Here is a 21,542-nt window from a genome sequence, read left to right on the forward strand (position 1 = left end):
CCGCCCCGCCGCCGCCGCCGCCGGCGGCGAGAAAAGGTGGAGGAACTCCGGCTCCTGCGAATTTTTCGAGGCCGCCGCCGGTGCCGGAAGGACGGAACGAAAGGCTGATATTTAAGCCGCTACATTGGGACAAGGTCACGCCGGCCAACGCGGGGCATTCGATGGTGTGGGACAAAATTACCGACGGATCCACCGGGTACGTGTTTTGACGGTTGTGATTTGTTTTGATAATACATTTGCATTTAAATATTATATAATAGCGTACTTTAAATTTTTTAAATTGGATGTAGGGGGTGTAAACGAGCAGCTCATATATATTTCGAGCTCAAAAAGTGTGTTCATGTTCGACTCGTTAAACAAACGAGCAGAACACGAGTTGTTCACGAACAAAGAAAATATACATGGGCCGAACACGAGCGTTTACACCCTAAATTGTACTCGTTTTATGCATTTCATTGAAGTTGTCTAATTTTATAATGTAGTTAATCAAGTGTTAATTAGGATTAATTGTATGATTATACTACTTGATGAATTTAGTCTTTATGGCATTTATGAGAAAACCATCATATTTATCAAGTCCAAAGTTGTCGATCAAAATTAACGAGCCGAACACGAGCTGTTTGCAAACAACAAGCCGTTTTGACAGCCCTAGTTATGGTGGTTATTATAATTTTTTAGAAAGATTAGATTTTTGCAGCACGGCATGATATTATGTTAAATATGATTTTATTAAAACCATCATTCAGTTGCTTGGCCAATTATAAGAGTTTATTTATTTAATATATATAATTTGCATTAGCTGACATTAATATTGCTTAAATTTAAAGTTGTTTAAATAATAATTTATTTTCAAACTTAATTTAATTAGTTATTTTTTATTATATGATTTAAATGTTAAAATGTTATGTGAATCAAAAATTAAAAAAAAATAAATAAAGATATATAAATAAATAATATTTCAGCGGGGTGTAAATTCAAATTCCAGCTGTTCATTTATGTGTGTTGATATATACTGGGCTATTGACCTGGTTTTAAATGATTGAAAATATTCAATGTTTTCTTTGATAGCAATATTATTTGAAAAAGAAAAAAGAATTAAAATATAATTTTTTATAATTAATAATATTAATTAGTGATTTAAATTTGTTAATGAAAAATTAAAAATACATGATAAATTCAGTCATTCTTTATAAAATAATTAATTAAACTTGTTCATAATTTTAAGTAATGGATTATACAATTAAAATGATAAAATATTTAATGCTTTCTATAATCTTTTATTCAAATGTGATTTTTTTTTAATGAATAATCAAATTATAAATTCTTTCAATTGTGTTTTTTTATTATTATTATTTTAGCATGACAATATATTGGAATAATTGTCATATTTCAGTTATAAAAATTTGAAACAGAATACATTTTTGAAAAAAATTACATGCATACACACGAATCTTAATTATTTACATATTTAACGCATAATTTTGGAGAAAAATTTGCGTACATAAGACGTACGTGGCGCTGCGTATATAATGAAGGTTATATGGACGTTATATCAACATTATATTCGCGTTATGTCCCTTGTAACATCCATATAACTTCCATGTAACTTACATGTAACCTACATATATGTTAAAATAGAAACACAAGACTTATTTGTAAGTTCAATTATGTTATGTAGAGGTTAGAATGAATATAACACGAATATAATGCCGATATAATTTCACCTAAATTTGCGCAAATTTTTCTCTTAATTTTGTTATGTTATTTAGAGGTTAGAATGAATATAACGCGAATATAATGCCGATATAATGTCTATATAACTTCACCTAAATTTGCGCAAATTTTTCTCTTAATTTTGAGATTTATTAATCATCTCTTTACCCCAGTTTCGACGACGAGCTGTTAGAAACCCTATTCGGCTACGTCCCTACCAACCACCCCCGCCGGCCCTCCGCCACCTCTGCTACAACCTCCACCTCCATCTCCTGTCCGAGTCCCGCCCAAATACGCCTTCTCGACCCCCGCAAATCCCAAAACACCTCCATCATCCTCCGCACCCTCGCCGTCAGCCGCCATGACATCCTTGACGCCTTGATCGACGGCCATGGCCTCGATAACGATACCCTCGAGAAGCTCTCCCGCATCTCCCTCACCAAGGACGAAGAAACCCTAATCCTCTCATTTTCGGGCGACACGTCTCACCTCGCAGACGCCGAGTCATTCCTCTTTCACATCCTTAAATCCGTACCCGCCGCTTTCCCACGAGTCTCCGCCCTCCATTTCCGCTCCTCTGTCTACGAACCCGAAATCCTCATCCTCAAAGACACTCTCAAAACCCTCGATCTAGCATGCAAGGAGCTCCGCACCCGCCCTCTCTTCCTCAAGCTGCTCGAAGCTATTCTCAAAGCTGGGAACCGGATGAACGCCGGCACGGCGAGGGGAAATGCGCAGGCGTTTGATCTCATCGCTCTTCGCAAGCTCTCAGACATCAAGAGCACCGATGGGAAGACGAATCTGCTCCATTTCGTGGTTGAGGAGGTCGTTCGATCGGAAGGCAAGCGTTGCGCTGCATTGAACCGGAGTCAGAGCATCCGGCAGCTGGCGGAGCAGGAAGCGCATCGGATGGCGAGGGAAGAGAGAGAGAAGGAGTACATTATGCTGGGATTGCCAATCGTCGGCGAGCTCAGCATTGAGTTCGCAAATGTGAAGAAAGCGGCTGCGATCGATCCCGACGCTCTCGCGGGTGGGGGCGCCGTGGAGGCGCGTTTGGCGGAGATCCAGAAGCTGGTGGAGAGCTGGAAGGGGGAGGAAGGAGGCTTTGTGATAGAAATGACGGAGTTCGTGAAAGCAGCGGCAGGAGAGATAGAAAATGTGAAGGATGAGCAGAGGTTGGTAATGGAGAAAGTGAGGAGGACGACGGAGTACTATCAGCCGGGGACTTCAAAGGACAAAGGCACGCAGCCGCTTCAGCTTTTTGCCATAGTGAGGGATTTCCTGGCAATGGTGGATCAGGCGTGCGTTGATATTACCAGGACTCTTCAGAAGAAGAAGAAGGCGGCAAACCCGGCGGAGGAAGGAGAGACAAATCGCTCGCCGGCGGCGAAGACGGCCGAGTCACCGTCGGTGAGAGAGAAGAGGATTACGACCAGGTTTCCGAATTTACCTGCTCGATTCATGTCGGATAATTCAGTATCATCGGATTCAGAGGAGGAAGATGATTTCTAAGATGAAGCAAAGGTGTTCGTCCAAATGCTTCATTGATTTGATTGCTGGTATGTTTTTTTCTTAAAAAAAAATTATTTCTGAATTTATGTTTTGATTTCCTGTTAAATTCATTGGAATTTCCAGTGACATCGGAAATTTGAGAAGAAATTGTCATTGACATTGTTGTACATATATTTCTTGTTTGATATGTGAGAAAGCTTTCAGTTTACAAATTTGATTTGTTATTTGGCTTTTTAACTGAATTATATACTTTCAAATGTAAATTAGTTTAGCAAACTAGGCGCTCTGTGAATGCAATATGATTTTACATATTTAAGGTGCGGCTAGCACAACATTCGGAGTTCAATGGTGGGTCATCACGTGTCAAGTGAGCTCCACCATTTTTAACTCTGGCCAGTTATGGTGGGGCCCACTTGACATATGACGCCCCACCATTGGACTCCTAACGTCCAAAGGTAATATTTTCTCAGCAGAGAGGTGGGATAAAATGTAGTTTTAGTCTTAATATTTCTGGATTCAACTGATGTAAAATGACTTGTATTATTTTTAGGAGTAATCATAGAATAGTTTATTAATTGTCTATGAAAACATATGATTAAATCATTGATATTGTACAAATATTTAAGAAGTCTTGCTTAAAACTAATCAATTTCAATCCAAATTTCAAATACAAAAGTTAAAATCTTTTAGTGGTGACATTGACATGCATACTATGCAATTCTTATATGGTAAGATATCTAATAATGTGCTAGCAAAAATCTTGAAGAGAACTAAAGATCCAAAAAGAATGAGAAACAACAAAGGACTCACCGACACGAGACCAAGAGGTTCCACTTATTCGATTGGATGCAGTCATCCAAACCAAGGACGAAGATTTACCGAGTCAGGAGAGGAACAAAAAAAGAATGATCCAAGTACGGGCTAATCGGACTTGAATAGAAAGATCAACATCTGAGCTAACCATTACAGGGAAGCCGAGCGAAGACATTAACCTACCTCTCAACAGATTCATCTCAAGAAAATAATCTGGTTCCTCACCATCACCAACAGTCCTACAAGTGCCCTCAAGCTTCCACATAAGAGACCAATAATTGACAATGTAACAAAGCCTCACACTCATCATGGATGATCTCCATCACCAGGAATGAGTTATCTCTCAAGTTACGTTAATTCACTCTCTGCTCAATAGTCTAGTCACATTCTGCCAACAGAAGCTTCCCATCCAGGGATCTTGGGTCAATAGTCAGACTAGATCAATTGACCGATAAAATCTAGCTAGCCCAAAGCTAATTAAAATCCAGTCGACCAACTGTGTTGATTCAGTCAAGCCAACCAAACCACCCTTACCAAGCCAAAGCCGAGCAAGACAAAGCAGTCAACAATCGACTCATATATGCAAAATACTTAAAAAAGTCCTGTAACTGCCCCAATAAAGCAGGGGTAAAAATTAATGTCGCATATTATATCATATTCCCTATAAAATAAGAAAAACATTCTATGAGAAAGTCTTAATATCTCTCGCTCTCTCTGATTCATGAACAAATCAAGATTCCACATCCTTAGAATTCTTTTTAAAAATTCTTTTTAAAATAAAATAGAATACTTTCAAATTTATACTTATTATTTTATTCTCATTTTACCTGTATATAATTAAATTTTATATTCTTATTGCAAAATAGTCCAAAAGAAGAGAGAAATATGCAGCAGTTGGCCGGCGGCCACATTCCTTTTGCCAACTGGAGTTAACCATAGCAGATTAGTTTGGCTGTTCAGTAGAATAAAGTTTGATGACAAAAGAAAATGTCTAATGACAGAGGGTAAAAAATTGACTTTTTATTTATTTATTTTATTTATTATAGCAGCAGCTAGATCAACAAAACTAAGGAAATGAAAATTAAACTTTATTTATCCCATAAACATAAAGCTTTTTATAGTCGAAATGCATAGAATAAGTTTGAAGTTGATCCAATCCTTGATTAGTTGTGATTTAAAGACAATCATTTCAAGATAGTTCAATCATAATATCAAGATGGTGCTATCATTATTTGATAGTGGATTAAAAATTCACAATCATTATTGAATTGTAACTAAAAATGTTGGATGATTTGATCATAGAACGGATAGAACTCGATCATGTTGCTTGGACTATATGAATTATTTTAAAAATAAATCGAGTGTTAATCCATTATTGTTTGTTTAATGTTTGATCATTAATATAAAATTGTTCGATTGTGCTATCATTGATCATGATATCTAAGGCCGATGCATTAAGAGCGATCACTATTGTTGTTACCCAATATAATGTAATTGACATGTTTTGTCAACTAATTATGTAAAATGTAAGATGATTGTCATAACATAGAGTGCAACAACAAAAATAACAAGCCTTTCCTCGACTAAGTAAGGTCGGCAACATAAAACATTTTTCTCCATTGTGTTATGTTAAGTGACTTTTTTATATAATTCTAATAAATCAAGTGCATTTTTTATACAACACGCCCAAGTCAATTTATGTGTACATCTACCTTTCATAACATAATTCAACTCTAAATCATCTACTATCATAATTGGGTCATAAGATGGCCGACGTTTAATGTGACCATGCCATCAAAGCTACTCTAAACCTTTAACAAATATATTCGTTTCACATTTTATCTCTAAGTGTAAAGTCGCCGACTCACTTAAGCATTAACATCCGAGCAACATTTAACTAAATGTTATGCTTCTCATTTACTAGCCAACCTTCTATGCCATAAAGTATTGCAAATCTATTGACACCTTCAAACTATACATTTATCACTTCTTAGTTCTTGAAAGCACTATTACAATTGTTATTAAATAAATGAGACTAATGGCAGTTGGGCCACTATTACAAGCAAAATATTTCTATAATAAATAATAAAAAACTATTCATCTACTCTGAACACTATATCCTTGAATTTTGCATGTCTAGCATAATAAGATACAATTATAATTAAGATTTATAAGGGAAAATTTTGGGGGCCATCTTACAAAAATAATAACCCTCTAACAACATCACAATGCCTTATCATACGACATTAATATTGTATTCCGTCTTCACATCTAACATGATCATCTTTAAATTCATGTTGGGATAATATGTAATGAGCTTATCCTTCATTATTTATCCAATAAAGCTTTCTTCACTTTCAATTGAAAGTTATTTTTTCATTAAACAAATATATATAATATCCACTCTCACTCCTTTTTGTTCTCAAAGAGATGCCCAACTAGCAATTGAATAAAGGCCGAACTTGAACATGTTGCAATATATCAATTGCAATCGAATTAGATGTATTTTCATACACTAATCCTTAAAACATGGGAATTATATATCAGTTTGAACAAGTTGCAAATATCCAATTTGACTGTTACAAAATCAAACTAGACACCTCACAAATTAGTAACACGATTAACAAAACTAAAAAAAAAATCACTAAACTAACAATTAATAATATGATAATATTATTTGTAGAATGCAGTCGGTTCATGTCACGAGATAATTTGTTCTCCAACAAAACTATCCGCGTCTGATCATTATCCGCGGTGGAATCTTCAAACTGATCCGCCCATCTAAAGAAGTCACAGTTCCCTGTCTTTTTTCTTGAAGATCTGTAAAACTATCACCCATAGTTATGTGACTATCGCAAAGTAAGCAAAGAACAGTATAATCCACAGTAGCAGTACAATGTTCTAGAAGTACTAGAAGTCCTTAAGCTCATTTTTTCTGAAGGCTCAAAACTACAAAACACAAATTCTTAGATGCAACATTAATAATAAAAAATATTTAAATTAATCAATTCAAGTTTTATAAAACTATGAAGTCTCAGAAAATGGAGTATAAACCAACGAATCTTTTATTACAAGAAGACAATATATCTTATTAAAAAAAGGGTTTTTGGTTGTCATTAAACAACGTAATACACAACTCACCATTTTTCACATATGCATATCACCAAAAGATCCATCCACAAGAACCTCAAAAACCATAACATTGAAAAAGGAGAGGAACTAATCAACATCCAATCTCTTGGTCTGTGGATCCTCGCATCAATTGCCACCCCTAATTTCTCTAAGAACCTCAAAAACCATATCATTGAAAAAGGAAAGGAACTAATCAACATCCAATCTCTTGGTCCGTGGATCCTCGCATCAATTGCCACCCCTAATTTCTCGGCCTACCAATCTTCCGAAGCATTAATTGTTCTATTTTTTGGATCCCAACCCAACCCGTGGATCCTCACTTCAATTCTTTCCAAAATTTTAAATCTTTTTTTAATCGATCTCATTTGTTTTTTAATTGCAATCTATCATATCCCCTTCATGTACTTCCGTTGAAGTTTTTTTAAATTATTTTGTTAGCCCTCTTTGTTAAAATAGGTTGTTGACCTATTTCCTAATTCCAACTCCTTAAGACAGAGGTCACAAAAAATTAGTTTAATACCTTTATCTCACATAGCAGATGAACCGATTTCTTTTGTTTTGACTACTGTGTTATCAGCATGAAAAGAACTCATCAACATAAATATTTTACCATAAAAAATAAAGTGTCATTTAAGATACCACAACTCGAAGAAAACTAGAATTACCAATGAAAAGAAAATAATTACCAACACCACCACCACACTACTACCACAACACCACATGACACAACCACCACAACATCACCACTATCATCATATCAACACCACCACCAGAGTACCAACACCACCACCAACATCAACACCACATCACAACACTACCCCAACACCAACACCAACACCACCACAACACCACTACGAACACCAACACCACTGCCACACCACACAACCACCGATACCACACATTAACATATTTTTCATTTAATGCAATTGCATACATGACACCCGAAACATTGCTATTAACAAATCAAGCACCCTCTTTCATCCAAATTTCAAATTCTCACTCAAACATCAAAGCTAACCAATCCAATATTTTTGAATTGAGGCACATACATATAAGACACCTGAAACATTACTATCAACAAATCAAGAACCTTCTTTCATCCATTTTTCAATTTCTCACTAAAAAATAAGTTGACATAAACATAAAAAACACTCCATAATCATATTTAATCGGGTTATATACAGGACGATCGAAACATTGCTATCAACAAATCAAACACCTCCTTTCATCCATTTTTCAAACTTCCATTCAAAAGTTAGTGGAGGTAAACATAAAAATCACTCCATAATCATTTAATCAGGTTACATACAGAGCAACCGAAACATTTTTATCAACAAATCAAACACCCTCAATCTATTTTTCAAATTCCCACTCAAAAATCAATGGAGGTGAATAATAAACAAACACAATGGTAAAAACACAATGATAAGAGAAAGCCATTCCTTTGAACGTGGCGAGACAAAGCCATTTCACACTCATCATCCATTTATATCATAAACATTGATAAAAAAACAACATACCAAATCGCAAAATCCACAATTCCAAATCGAAAAATCAGAGGAGGTGAATGAGATAACCACTAATCTCAAAGTCCACAATATTCTAACAAGAAACCGTAAATGATAAAGCAGAAAAACACAACGAGGAAATAATTCTATAAAAAATGAGCACAAAAATTACATACAAAGCATAGTAACCGAGGATCAAAGGGAAGAGAGAGAAGAGAAAGGCAACCCTTACGCATTGTAGAGAGGCGCATGAAAAACGAGGGAGTTACCTAAGGCGTGAGACTGATCGAGAGAGGAACCTAGGACAGAAGAAACACAGGAGAGGGGGCCACATATGAAATGATCGTGAAGGAAGGGTAATAAAATCACAAAGAAACAACAGGCTGCGGGGTAGACCGCGCCGCACTATTCAAACAGGTTAAGCTGCGTTTTCAAACCACAACACACCAGAAAAGCTGCCCCAAACAGACCCTCAACGTTGAATAAAGTCCACCACACACACATAGATAAAAGGGAAGTAAACTGGATGAGACAACTCAATTTTTATATAGAAAAACTTAGCAAGTGGAAAAAATCACGAAGCTTTGCTTAATTGAAATAATCCACCAAGTAATTGTGAGTATATGAGTCCACTCTTATTTAGAATTAGGAAAAATAGAGTTACAAAGTTAATATATAGTAATAGTTTAACAATAATAGTATAACAGACCGCTAATACCATAATTGATGGATATGAAGACAGTAGTCTGCCATGAATGTTGTAGACAGTGATCGTAGCACCAAATTGCTGTAAAGGTTGTAGTTGAATGTCGTGGCAGTAGTTGGCTATATAGGATATAGATGGATGCTTCAAGAATGTCAATTGGCCATAAAGGCCATAATAGGGAGTTGCGGGAGCTGTTAGCCACATAGGTTGTATTTGGTCATGTAGATCGCAGTGTCAATTGCAATAACGTCCGTAGATCACAAAGGTCAGAGTTGGAATTCACTGGGAACCACATAATTTTTAGTTGGTCAAGTGGGTCGTAGTAATGAGTCACAATGACGTCTATAGGCTGCGATGATAAGTTGTGATGACGTTTGTAGGCGAAAAGGCCCAAAGTCAGAAACTGCATAAGTTGTGTCATGTAGGTCGTAGTTGGTCACGTATGTCATAATGATAAGTTGTTCTTACGCCTATAGGCTGCAAGAGTCACAATTAGGAGTTACACGAGTTGTAAGTTATGTAGTTTGTAATTGGTCACGTAAGTTATAGTTGTGAGTTGCGATGACATTCGTGGACTGTAGGGGCCAAAATCGGGAGTTGCATAAGTTGTGAGCCAAATAGGTTGTAATTGGTCACACAAGCTGTAGCGATGAGTTGCGATGACATTCAGAGACCGCAAGGACCGAAATCAAAGAGCTCAACGAGCTATGGGTCATGTGAGTCGCAGTCAATCAAATAGGTCATGACAGGTAGTTACACTGTACTTAGGGTGATTATTACACCGACTTCAAAGTGCGTCTTCAGAGTTTCATCGTTACACCATCTTCAGTATGCATTCCATTCCTGCATGGTTTTAAGGGTGGTCTCGTTATACATCTTTGGGTGTATTGTTGCATCGTCTGTTGTTTCATTACTTTACAACGTACGCTAGAATTACACGATACATGTTGAGATTCCGTAGGGAGTTTCGTTGCAAGTAGCAGAAGGTGGTCGATGGAGATCGTCGTTGGCTGACGAACGATGGTGGGCTGTTGCAGAAGCATGAAACTTCAATAGATCTTTGGTGCATAAACAACATTGGGCTTCAGCTCCTCCCGATCCTTCTTCAGGCTCAGATCTCGAACTTAGTCCCCTCTCAAAGAGTGGGTAGGTTATATCATAGACACTTAGAGATGTCCCCCTACAAAAAAAGGAATGAATCCACACTACTCTATCGGATAACCTGGAGAGATTCTCTCGATCACATGACATTCTGTAAACATTTAGTACCTTAATGATATCGAAATTGAGCGATCGTGAACTCGTTGTATTCATCTTATCGAGACACTCAATTCTACTATAAAGTTGTCAAATTTGAAATTCATTTGACCTTCTAATTGGGCACTAGAAACTTTAAAAAAAAACTTAATGGGTCGATATGCGCTCAATAAATTTGGATTGGACCAACTTTGATGTCATAAGGTACGTCATGTCGATCTGGTCTGTTTGACTGTAAGTTTACTGAAATTGAAATTTTTGATGATTTCTAATCGGTGTTCAAACATTTCTCACCAAAAAAAAATTATCTCAAGATTCCTGCAATGCCTGAAGATTTGTGTAATGCCTAGATGAAAATTTGTTAATTTAACAGTAAGTTTGTTTCAAGTAGATCACAAATTGGTGGTAAAAAATGGAGACTTAAACCATTCACTGCGTCAATTTAAATATTGTAGAGCAAGCAAACAATTCTACAAAGTTAAAATTGCAAATAAATTTAAAGAACTAGACAAGCAATTAAAACACTGGAACAACCTTCTGCAAAACAGAGCATATCTTCAATCCATGTCTACTTCGTACACTGGCCAAACACGTATCATCATCCACGCATCCTTCAATAAGATGGCGGAGGATAAGTTCCCGAGTAAGCCCCTAAATGCAAAACACCTCATTGTGAGCTTGAAGCTTAACCATGGCAACAAAAGAGAACAGAGAAAGGTTCCAACTGTCAACATATCGTATTACCTGGAGCGTTGTAGGGATTTCCTGGGGCATGAGGGTATGGCTGAGGCGGATAGGGGGCAGGTGGATAAGAAGTAGGTGGGTATGGCGAAGGAGGGTAAGTGGACGATGGATACGGAGCGTGCGGGTAAGCAGACGGGTAACCTGAACTTGGGGCAGAGTATCGGTTCATCGTCGGAGGGTAGAGGGGAGGCGGAGCATAGGAAGAAGAAGCAGGTGGAGCCATAGGCATGTAAGGCTGCAGTGTGCTCGTCGGATAATTTGATTCCTGGGAGTTGTGTTGTTGGTAGCCGTGCTGCTGCTGCTGCTGCTGCTGCTGATGATGATGAGATACAGGGAAGATCGAAGATGTTAGTTCGGAGTTAAGATTTTGCAACTTGAAGATATTCGATAAGTAACTTACATAAGCGCCGGCAAAGTGCATGATTACCTTCACTTCTCCGGCGAATCTGCAAAGTAGTTGAGGCAGAATCGAAGTTATAATGGTTATTTTTGGCATGGAATTCGTAGTGTTTGTAGTAACAGTTGTGAAATCTTACTTGCCGGATTTAGTCTGAAGCGTCCAAGAGGAGTCGTCGTACCCCTGGGAGAGGACCTTATGTAGCAGAATCCTAAGGGGATGGGTGATGTGTCAGAGAGACAGAGAGAGAGAGAGAGAGGGTATATTAGGGTTTACCGGCCGCTTCCGATGAAGTCGTCGAATGTGATGGTATTGCTATTCCAGACGGCGACGGAGATCTCGCGGAGGCCTTCGATTAAGGGGATGACGGTCTTCTCCTGGAATGTAGGGTGCTTCCCACCATCTTCCCCCAAGAAATTTCAACCATCAAGCACAATAGCAGAAAGAGAGAGGATCTGAACTTGAAGGGGATAGAAAACTGTACTGACCAGTACATGTGCGGGTGCGGAACTTGGTGGTGGCATACTCGAGGCAAACGTATGGATCCTGGCGAGAAATCCACTCGGTATCCTTCAGCTTGGAGCATCCCACAACTTCCGGCCGGAAAAAAGGGATCACCCATAAATTTCAGTTTCAGCAAAGAGAATGGATAGAACGAATGAGGGTTTTCAGCCGATCGGCGGCGAGAAGGAATAGAAGATTACCTGTGACGTCGAGAAGCCGACCTTGTATCGACATGAGAGAGCGCGGTTAAGGTGAAATGGAAGGAGAAACTGTTGATTTTTTCTATCTTCGAAGAAGACCAGGTTGGGACAGAGATAGGTCGGTGCCCGCCACCGCGTAGCGTCTCTTTCGCCGTCAAGATCTGAATCTGGACGGCTAAGATGATCAGCCTCTAGTGGGTGGGGGCATTCATGCCTTAGCTCATCTCCTGCCATTCACACGAAAAATTATTTCATACGTGCAACACATAGAAGTCTGTATGCGATCTCACTAATGCAAAATATATAAATTCTTTATTTTTAACTCCTGCGGCCTGACCCGACTCACCTTTTTTTGGAAAATGAAAAACATAAAGATTTCCCCCTATTTTATTTTTGCACTTTAATATTTGGAGCTGCCGAAATGGATTACTCTCTCGCCAAAGACAACGACAACGACAACGACTTCCAAATCCAAGTGAGTTTAGCTTCGCTCAGAATGTTTTCGACGAAGACAACGACAACGACTTCCAGATCCGACTAAGTTTAGCTTCTCTCAGAATGTTTTTTTCTAGCTTGAAGACTTCTTTGCAGTTTTAGAGTTCCAGGGTTTGTGCGAGTTTTATTTTTTGATTTAATGGATAGTTGTGACATTTGTTTTGGTTTATCGGAGGTTTAATTAGTTGATTTAATAGTTACTTTAGTTGTTTATCGGAGGGATACTTCTGACATTTGTCTCATTACTTGTGTTTAACCAGTTGTTTCTCTGGGATTATCAGAGTGTTACTTTAATGATTTTCAGTTTATTCAAAGTTTTTTTTCGTTGTAAGTGCATTGACATCATATTATATAACTCCATCAACTTTAGATGTGCGAACAACTTGAAACTTCCTCTTAATCAACCTTTGATCATTGATGTGAATAATTTTTTGAATGTCATTGATGTGAATAATTTTTCGACTGCTTATCTTTCAAGATTATCTGAATCACTAAATAGCTCAATCCCACTGCCTTCGAATAATCAAGGAACTCTCCATTCCACTAAAATGAATATTACAAATGTTCCAATTTTCTGCTTCTTCACTGATTCTAACCAATCCCTCAATGAGCCGTTAAATAACTCTAACTTATTGCCCACAAATTTGACCAACATAGTTGGAGCTGAATCTACAAACCAACAAACCAACCTCCCCTTTGCCGCATACTATTGATGTTTATTCGACTGTCATAAATGTATGAAACAGTGATTACTGTTCTATGTTTCATTATGTTTATTCGACCGTCTGTAATATCATGGTATTATTAGTGAATTATTCGAGTATTATTGCTCTATGCTTCATTATGTAGTATTATTGTTTTATTGATGAGTGATTGGAGTGTTATTAACAATTCTGTTTATTAACATTGCGGTGATGTATTAGTATGGTTGTATTAGATATTATTTGGGTCTTATTGTGGTGGCATTGATGTTATTAGCTCCGCGGTATTTTTGTTGTGCACTGCGGTGTTATCGTGGTTTTATTATTGCGTTATTATGTATTTATTAAGTCGAGTATTATTATAGTTGTATTATGGTAACATTCGAGTGTTCCTTGAAATTAAAAAACTGCTTTTATCACGTGAGGCTCGGCTTTACTCCCTCCCGAGTTCTCTGAATAAATTGATCGGAAGCATAATAAGAAACGACTATCGAAAAAAAACTCCGGAGGAAAATCGACAGACACACCACCTCTTTTGCCATTCACAATTTGTTTAGGGTTTCGAGTCTCCGTTCCCCGGTCGAAGTACATTCGTCAGTTCACCGCTAGAGTTCAACTTATCAAGATGGAAGCCGAGTCTTTTGAGATGAAAACCCTATAACAGTGGAAGTCGAAGAGCCGTTGAGAATGAAAACCAAAGATGAGCCGTCGAGAATGAAGTTCAATGAACAAAAGAAGAAAAAAGTCAATGACCGTAAGAAGAAGGTTATTGAAGAGGGTTCCTCCAGGTAATATTTTATATTCTTGGTCGTTTTTCTTTGAAAAGATTATCAACAGTTCTTTTAAATAAAATACAGTTCCTTTACAGTTCCTTTAATTAAAAAGTTCCTTTAATTAAAATGCAGTTCTCCTATACAAAACTTGATTAATACTGAATAATAAAGACAAAATAAACCGTAATAATTTCATAACACTAGTTAAAAAGTTAATATCGTAATATAACTAAAATATAACCGTAATAATACCATAATTATACAAGAATAATACCATCAAAATATAACCTTAATAATATCGTAATATAACCGTGATAATACCATAGTACTACGTGAATAATATAACCAAAATATAACCATAATAATACCGTAATAATACCATAATAATAATATCATAATAATACAACCACACCCGAATAGCATCTTAATAATGACATTGATTTTTAAGGTTATAACATCTGATATTTATTTCATTATATTATTTTTATAGGTTTGTGAACCCAAGATCAATGAGCTGTAGATGCCGACCATCTCTGTAGTGACCATCTGTAGTGAGAGATGTGTTGGATAAAGTTAGGAATTCAATATCTGAGGACACGAGAAACGAGCTTAGAGTAATGAATGTTGAGCAGTTATTGGAGCTCCCTTCTTATCCTCAGGAGAATGTCTTGACACTATAAATTTTGCAATGTTGACAGCACGATAAAATTGTTTTCAAAATTGGAGGGAAAGAGTTGCGGCTGTTGCCCGATGAAATTGCCTTGCTAATTGGCATGCAAAACAGAGGTGCAGTGCCAAAGTGGAGCATATGTCCGTCTTGTGGCGTGGATGCCCAGCAGATGAGGAACAATCTCTTGGACTTCGCAAGAGGGGGGTCTTCTACCCCTTTTGCTAAATTGTTTATAAAATTTTTGTTATCAAATCTATTTTTCTCTCCAGTAATTTTAGTGTAGCCGAAGGACTTAACAACTTTGGGGAGAACATTCATAATTTTGCCTCATTTAATTAGTCGGTTGCACTCCGTGATTTCCTTATAGAGCAAATTAATGCAGCGGCCATCAAATTATTGTGGAACCGGCCTATTGGATACATTAATGATTTTTTTTATTTGCTTACGGTCAATATATAATATAAGCTGAATATTGTTACTGTTTATTAATTATCTTTTATGCTGAATATTTAGTAACTTTTATGCAGCTCTGGTTTTTTGAGCATACATCTATGGTAACTCCTGCCGATGCTGAGGCCACACCCAGAATGTTGAGATGGTCTACAATTGTTAGCTTGTACTCTTCACAGATAGATGTAGCCTTTAAGAGACTAACCACTGAACATGTTAGTCATTTACACTGTTATTAAATAATTTATTTCTGTAATAGTGATTAAGGTATTTTTATCCTGAAACAAATTGCAGGTCAATGATAAATTCCTGGATCTGTTAGAGGAGGAACTCAATTTGTTGGTCAATCCAGATGAAGGACTACCCAGTCCAGCGCCAACTATACATTTTCAAAACCGTCAGCCTAAAGTTAGAGAAGAACCTCCTGTATCATTTGATATGGGGTCAGTGTTCTCAGGGGAGACTGCCACTAAACCAATTTACAATGTAATGAATAAGAACCTTGAAGCAATAATTGATCTGATCAAAGGACAAGAGAAATGGTTCAAGGAGTTCCAAGGGACTCTTAATACAATAATTGTTGGAGTTTCGAGTCTGCAATACCAAATGTTTATACTACATAATAAAATTGATAAAAATGAAAAAGATGGAGCTAATACAGGCATAATACTAGAGGAAGAATATGCCCAGCCCCCTCCCCTCCTGTTGTAATCTCACATGCTGATAAGGAATATGACCAGCCCCCCTCCCCTCATGTTGTAATCCCACATGCTGATGAGGAATCTTCCCAACCCCCTCCCTTCCTGTTGGAATCCCACATGCTGATGAGGAATCTGTCCAGCCCCCCTACTCCTATTAGAATCCCGCATGTTGAGGAGGAATCTACCCAGCCTCCTTCCCTCACTCCCCTTATCAAACATCTCCTGTCGAACAAGGCATTGTTGAGGAAAGGGGTTTACAGGAAGAAGTCGCAACTATTGGAATGCCCACCCAAGTCACACAGTCGATTTCCAGCTTATTACATGAGGTTAAGGGCCGAAGCAGTTGTAGGAAAAAGGTTGTGAGCTCCCCTTTCACTTCTTTTGAATATAAACGAAGAAAAACAACAAAGGATGTTGATGAACAACCTCACAAAGAAAAACAACAAAGGATGTTGATGAACAACCTCATCTTGATGATCCAATGACTGATAAAGAGAACACCACATCGCTAGAACAAACAAATGTACAAATTTTTGATATTGTAGAACTACTTGATACTGCTACCACCTCAGAACAACCAATAGTTGATAAGTCATCAACCTCAGAACAACCCAATATAAATATTTTGTCACCAACAACTTAAACAACCTTGTAGATAGTGGTATTTGTACCTCCAGTACAGGCACGGTTACCAGCTCCAGTGGACGTACCTGAATCAGCGGTATTTCTAACCTACTTTGTAATACTTTCTTATATGTTATTTAGTACATTAGATATTTCAACATCTTTGTTTATGTGTAGTCCTCAATGACGGAGTCGCATATTGATTTTCCTAGGCGAGCAGTGATATCTGAGGAAATGCAAACAATAATTGATCAGTGCTTATCACAATACCCTGTAAAGTGAGTAAATCTTCAACATGTCTTTACGTTAAGTTTATTAAAGTGAACTGATATAGATATTATGCGTACCCTTCAGGAATGACTTGATTGTTAACCTTAAACACATATTCATAGATCGGGATATGATGGAGAGAGAAGAGTTCATACAAAGAGAGAGAAGAGTTCAAATTGAACTAGGGGATGCTAATTCTCTCATATAATTGTTCACTACGCGGCAAGCAGAGGATCCAATGTTTGCGAGGGACTTCCAAATTGATGAGTCAGATTGTTTGGTGAATTTTTTATGGTGCGATGGGCTGTCCAGGATTAATTATGACTGTTTTAGGGATGTAATAATATTTGATACAAGTTATAGACTGAATAAATATAATTTATGTTGTGTTCCGATTGTCGGTGTGAATCACCACTAACAGAATGTTCTCTTTGGTGTTGGTTTTTTGTCAGATGAAACAATTGAATCATTCAAGTGATTATTCAAAGTCTTTATTCGTATAATAGATAACAATCATCCAATAACATTATTCACTGACCATGATCAAGCAATGTCTAAAGCCATTGAAGAGTGTCTTCCGCACACCATACATAGATTATGTCAATGACATATTCACAAGAAATTATCTTCAAAAGTTCATTGTGGTGTGGGTAGCAAGAGAGTCAATGATCTTTTTAATAAATGTTTAAACAGATGTGACTCATAAGAGGAGTTTAAAGAAACTTGGCAAGAAACTTGGGGTGAAATGATCGAAAAGGGAAACCTACACGAGAATGTTTGGTTGGACGAATTGTATAAAATCAGAGACAAGTGGTCAACCGCTTTCAATAAAGAAATTTTGGAATGGGGATCCTATCAACGCAAAGAAGTGAGTCCATTAAAAAGATTTGTCATGGTGTCTCCAAGGTAATAAGCACCATCATCGAATGTTTTTGGGTCTTGAAAATGTTATGAAATCTTGGAGAAGAAATGAGAAGGATGAAGATTTTAAATGTCAGCAGTATGCAATTTCTCCCACTATAAGAAGTAGTCCCGTGTTGAGAGAGGTTGCTCTACTTTACACAAGGAAGTTATATTCAATGTTTGAAGCACATTTTCTACATGGTTTGTGTGGGCTGGCTGTGGAGTGCCCAGCTAATATGAATTCAGAATTTCATATTCGAACTCTCGATAATAAGGACAGAGACAGACACTAGATTGTTAAACTGGAGAGAGGTAATTCTGATATTACCTGTAGTTGGAAAAAAATTGAAATGATGAGCTTATTATGTGCTCACGCTCTAAGGGTTATTCAACTCAAAAATGTAACAAAAATCCTTAATAAATATATATTACTCTGATGGTCTATTAATGTTAAAAAGGACATATATAACAGTTATTGTTATGCACATCGTAAGGGGTCAGAAATGTTGTCAAATACTGCAAGTGGACTCATCTATCTCATTCACATTCATAAATTTGCATACCAGATCGGCACCAGAACACGAGGTCATGAACTTGCCGAGAAGCTTATGTTAGAGGCATTTAATAAACTAACAATCGATGTCGAAACCATACTGAGTGGATGAGAACTTCAGGAAAACTCAAAGTCAAAGAAGAAGACACAGAGTAAAGAAAAAACCATACTGCGTGCACCTACTGTGTCTATGCGCTAGCAAAGCGGGTGTCTGCGCACTAGCATTCACCTAGTGGGAATCCAGGATTGTGGATTTTTTTTTTTCTATTTTTTTCTATTTTTTTTTTGTACTATTTTTAAAAGGATAAAGACACATGAGGTTAATTTATTCAATACTATCCAGAAAATTTAAATTTTGCCTTCAAAATTTCCCTGTTTTCTCCCTCCCTTAATTTGAGGCAATGGTAGGAACATCTCTCTTCATTCTTGCTTGTATTTCAGAAGACCAACCAAGAGTATTCTCTTACAAATTGAAAGGGTTAACTCTTTTTTCGGATATATCAAACTTAAAAGAGGTCAAGAGAAGTTGACCGACCTCATCAGTCAGGTTAAGTTAGAGGCAATCAAGGCTTGTAGTCCTAGGACGAGGCAACTGTCTTATTGTGAAAAGGTGTTGATCGACCCATCGAACTAATTAAGTTGGAGGTGATCAAAGCCTGTAGTTTTACGACGAGACAATTATCAACTTCATCGAACAAACTTGGTTTACAGTGTTCGACGCGTGGTATAATAAGATTACGGCTCCCATTCTGTTGGCTTTGGGATGCATGAAGAAGGTAGAGAACTAAACTTCGCTGGAAATTTGTTTTGCGGCAAAATACTGATGAGGTTTGTAGACTGGGAATTGCGGCGGCGAGCAGATAATTACTTCACCTCTACGGGGAAGAGTTGCTTGAACTTAATGCAGCAAGATGTTTTGCATATACAGAAGAATAGCATTATGGGCTTCGCCGACTAGAGATTGTCAGAATTATTGCCCTTGATTTAACTACGTGCCCTATTACAATGAGTGGGGAGACTATGACAATGGGCAGCAGAGATCCGGCAAGGTCGAGTGGTTATGCTTCATGCGGGACATAGAGGAAGAATTGAAGAAGGGTTAAGTGAAAATTGATCGAGTTGAGGGAGAAAAAAAATGGGGAAAGGACAAACCTTTATCCATACGACAGATGTGCCCATTGTTGTTTTTATTGTTGTGTTCAGTGAATCTCGATGAAGGTGATGATATTAAATAAGGGCTCGCAAAGGAGAAAATTTTTCTATATGGAGACCAGACGTAGCTCTACATGCAGACTCTAATAATATACCGTCATGTGTGCTATATCGGGCTCACCTAAAAAATATTAAAGTAGAACCACAAAAAGTTATTGAAGTTGAACTACGTAGATTATTTAGAGGATTATTGGGATGTTATTAGGTTATTAAATCCAATAACACCGCAATAATCCCTCAATAAACCCCTAATGACCTTTGCGATTTCACTCCAATAACTCTCACACTCCAATAACCTCCACGAAGTAGCACACATGACGGCATAAAACTAAATTACTAACAATTAGTTTGGGGCATTTACATATGTACCACCCACTACTTATGTATTTACATATGTAACATCCAAACTTTACCGTTTACATTTATACGACTCAAATCCTTTATATCACATAAAAATTACCATCATTTTAACTTAAAAAAATGAAATATACCTTCTCATGCATTGTGAAGGTGGCATGTATGTAAAAAATTTAGTTCAGGTGTTAGATTTGTAAATGCATAGGTATTGAATAGTGTGTATGTAATAATCTTCCATGTCATTACCACAGAAACCATTTCAAACTCCAAAACTCTAATCTCAATCCATGCTTTAAGTTGTAAGATATTTTACAATCAACATATTTATATATACATCCATACATTCACACAAATTAAAACATGAACAAATACATCCATTAAATTCATAAACACATTTCAACATATCACAAAATTCAATTCAAATTCAATGCCAATCAAAATTGATAAAGCTTATAGGCTAAATAGCAGGGATGCTAAAGCTCAGAAGGACTTGCCAGGCTCCTTCATCGCCTATCCCTTTTGCGCAAGCCCATGCGTGATTTTGAATACCTAAACACAATTAATTAGATAAGGGGCATTTACATACATACAACCCAATTCCAATGTATTTACATATCTAACACCTAAACTTTGTTTTTCATATTATACCACCCAAATCTTTCATATCACATCAAAAATACCACGATTTCAACTTTAAAAAAAAAATGCCTTTTCTAGCATAGGTAAGGTGGTATGAATGTAAATATTGAAAGTTTAGGTGTCAGATATGTAAACATAAAGGAACTATTCACGAGGCTAAAGGCTGATAGAAGGATACTCTATGCGCAGGGGGTCCCCAGATGAGGTGTTTAACGAGGTTCCTTGCAGGCTGTTGAGGGCTTCAGTTGAGCTAGCAATGTCCTGCATTTACAAGGTTACATATAGCAGATAATGATTTCAGAGAATAGATAGGTATATACCAATATGGGAAAATTTTGCATATATTTAAATATTAATTAAGTTTAATGTATTCTTAATAATGATATGATTATGTTGATTTATTTTAACTCGGTTTATTGAAGAAATATGTAAGTTAAACCATCATATAAATTTTTGGATTTAAAAAAAACGATGCGAGAAATATATCCTAGCAATCACCACATGGAATATAAAAAATGAAATATACCTTCTCATTCATTGTGAAGGTGGCATGTATGTAAAAAATTTAGTTCAGGTGTTAGATTTGTAAATGCATAGGTATTGAATAGTGTGTATGTAATAATCTTCCATGTCATTACCACAGAAACCATTTCAAACTCCAAAACTCTAATCTCAATCCATGCTTTAAGTTGTAAGATATTTTACAAT

The 21,542-nt window shown here is 36.9% G+C and overlaps 2 protein-coding genes across 7 annotated transcripts; one reads left to right on the forward strand and one right to left on the reverse strand.

Annotated features, from left to right (window-relative positions):
* Positions 1-31: 31 nt before the first annotated feature.
* LOC110021828 (formin-like protein 16) lies at positions 32-3,414 on the forward strand (the record flags this gene model as incomplete). The annotated part of the gene is given in 2 exon segments (XM_020720490.1): positions 32-196; positions 1,887-3,414. Coding segments are annotated over 2 exon segments (1,504 nt in total), but the record flags the coding sequence as incomplete, so codon positions are not given.
* Positions 3,415-6,742: 3,328 nt separating this feature from the next.
* On the reverse strand, positions 6,743-12,663 carry LOC110021812 (adhesive plaque matrix protein). 6 transcript variants are annotated; one of them, XM_020720470.1, is made up of 8 exons: positions 12,487-12,663; positions 12,271-12,375; positions 12,059-12,185; positions 11,922-11,993; positions 11,786-11,831; positions 11,386-11,698; positions 11,176-11,292; positions 6,743-6,858 (listed from the first exon to the last, which is right to left on the reverse strand). In XM_020720470.1, the coding sequence occupies exons 1-7, from the start codon at positions 12,518-12,520 to the stop codon at positions 11,255-11,257; spliced, it is 735 nt and encodes a 244-aa protein (XP_020576129.1). In that variant the 5' UTR covers positions 12,521-12,663; the 3' UTR covers positions 6,743-6,858; positions 11,176-11,254. The 6 variants fall into 6 exon arrangements, with proteins under 6 accessions (XP_020576129.1, XP_020576134.1, XP_020576133.1 ...); XM_020720475.1 differs by lacking the exon at positions 6,743-6,858 and having other exon boundaries at positions 11,013-11,292; positions 12,487-12,520; XM_020720474.1 differs by lacking the exon at positions 6,743-6,858 and having other exon boundaries at positions 11,017-11,292; positions 11,386-11,683.
* Positions 12,664-21,542: the final 8,879 nt, after the last annotated feature.

Source organism: Phalaenopsis equestris, unplaced genomic scaffold (genome assembly GCF_001263595.1).
Source record: "Phalaenopsis equestris unplaced genomic scaffold, ASM126359v1 Scaffold000149, whole genome shotgun sequence".
NCBI classification, from domain to species: Eukaryota; Viridiplantae; Streptophyta; class Magnoliopsida; order Asparagales; family Orchidaceae; genus Phalaenopsis; species Phalaenopsis equestris.

Excerpts from the sequence above, each read along its gene's own strand:
- LOC110021812 (XM_020720470.1), bottom strand. The coding sequence starts at position 12,520 with ATGTCGATACAAGGTCGGCTTCTCGACGTCACAG. Across the intron at positions 11,832-11,921 it reads CTTCAGACTAAATCCGGCAA|ATTCGCCGGAGAAGTGAAGG; the intron begins GTAAGATTTCAC and ends ACTACTTTGCAG. Across the intron at positions 11,293-11,385 it reads AAATCCCTACAACGCTCCAG|GGGCTTACTCGGGAACTTAT; the intron begins GTAATACGATAT and ends TTTTGCATTTAG.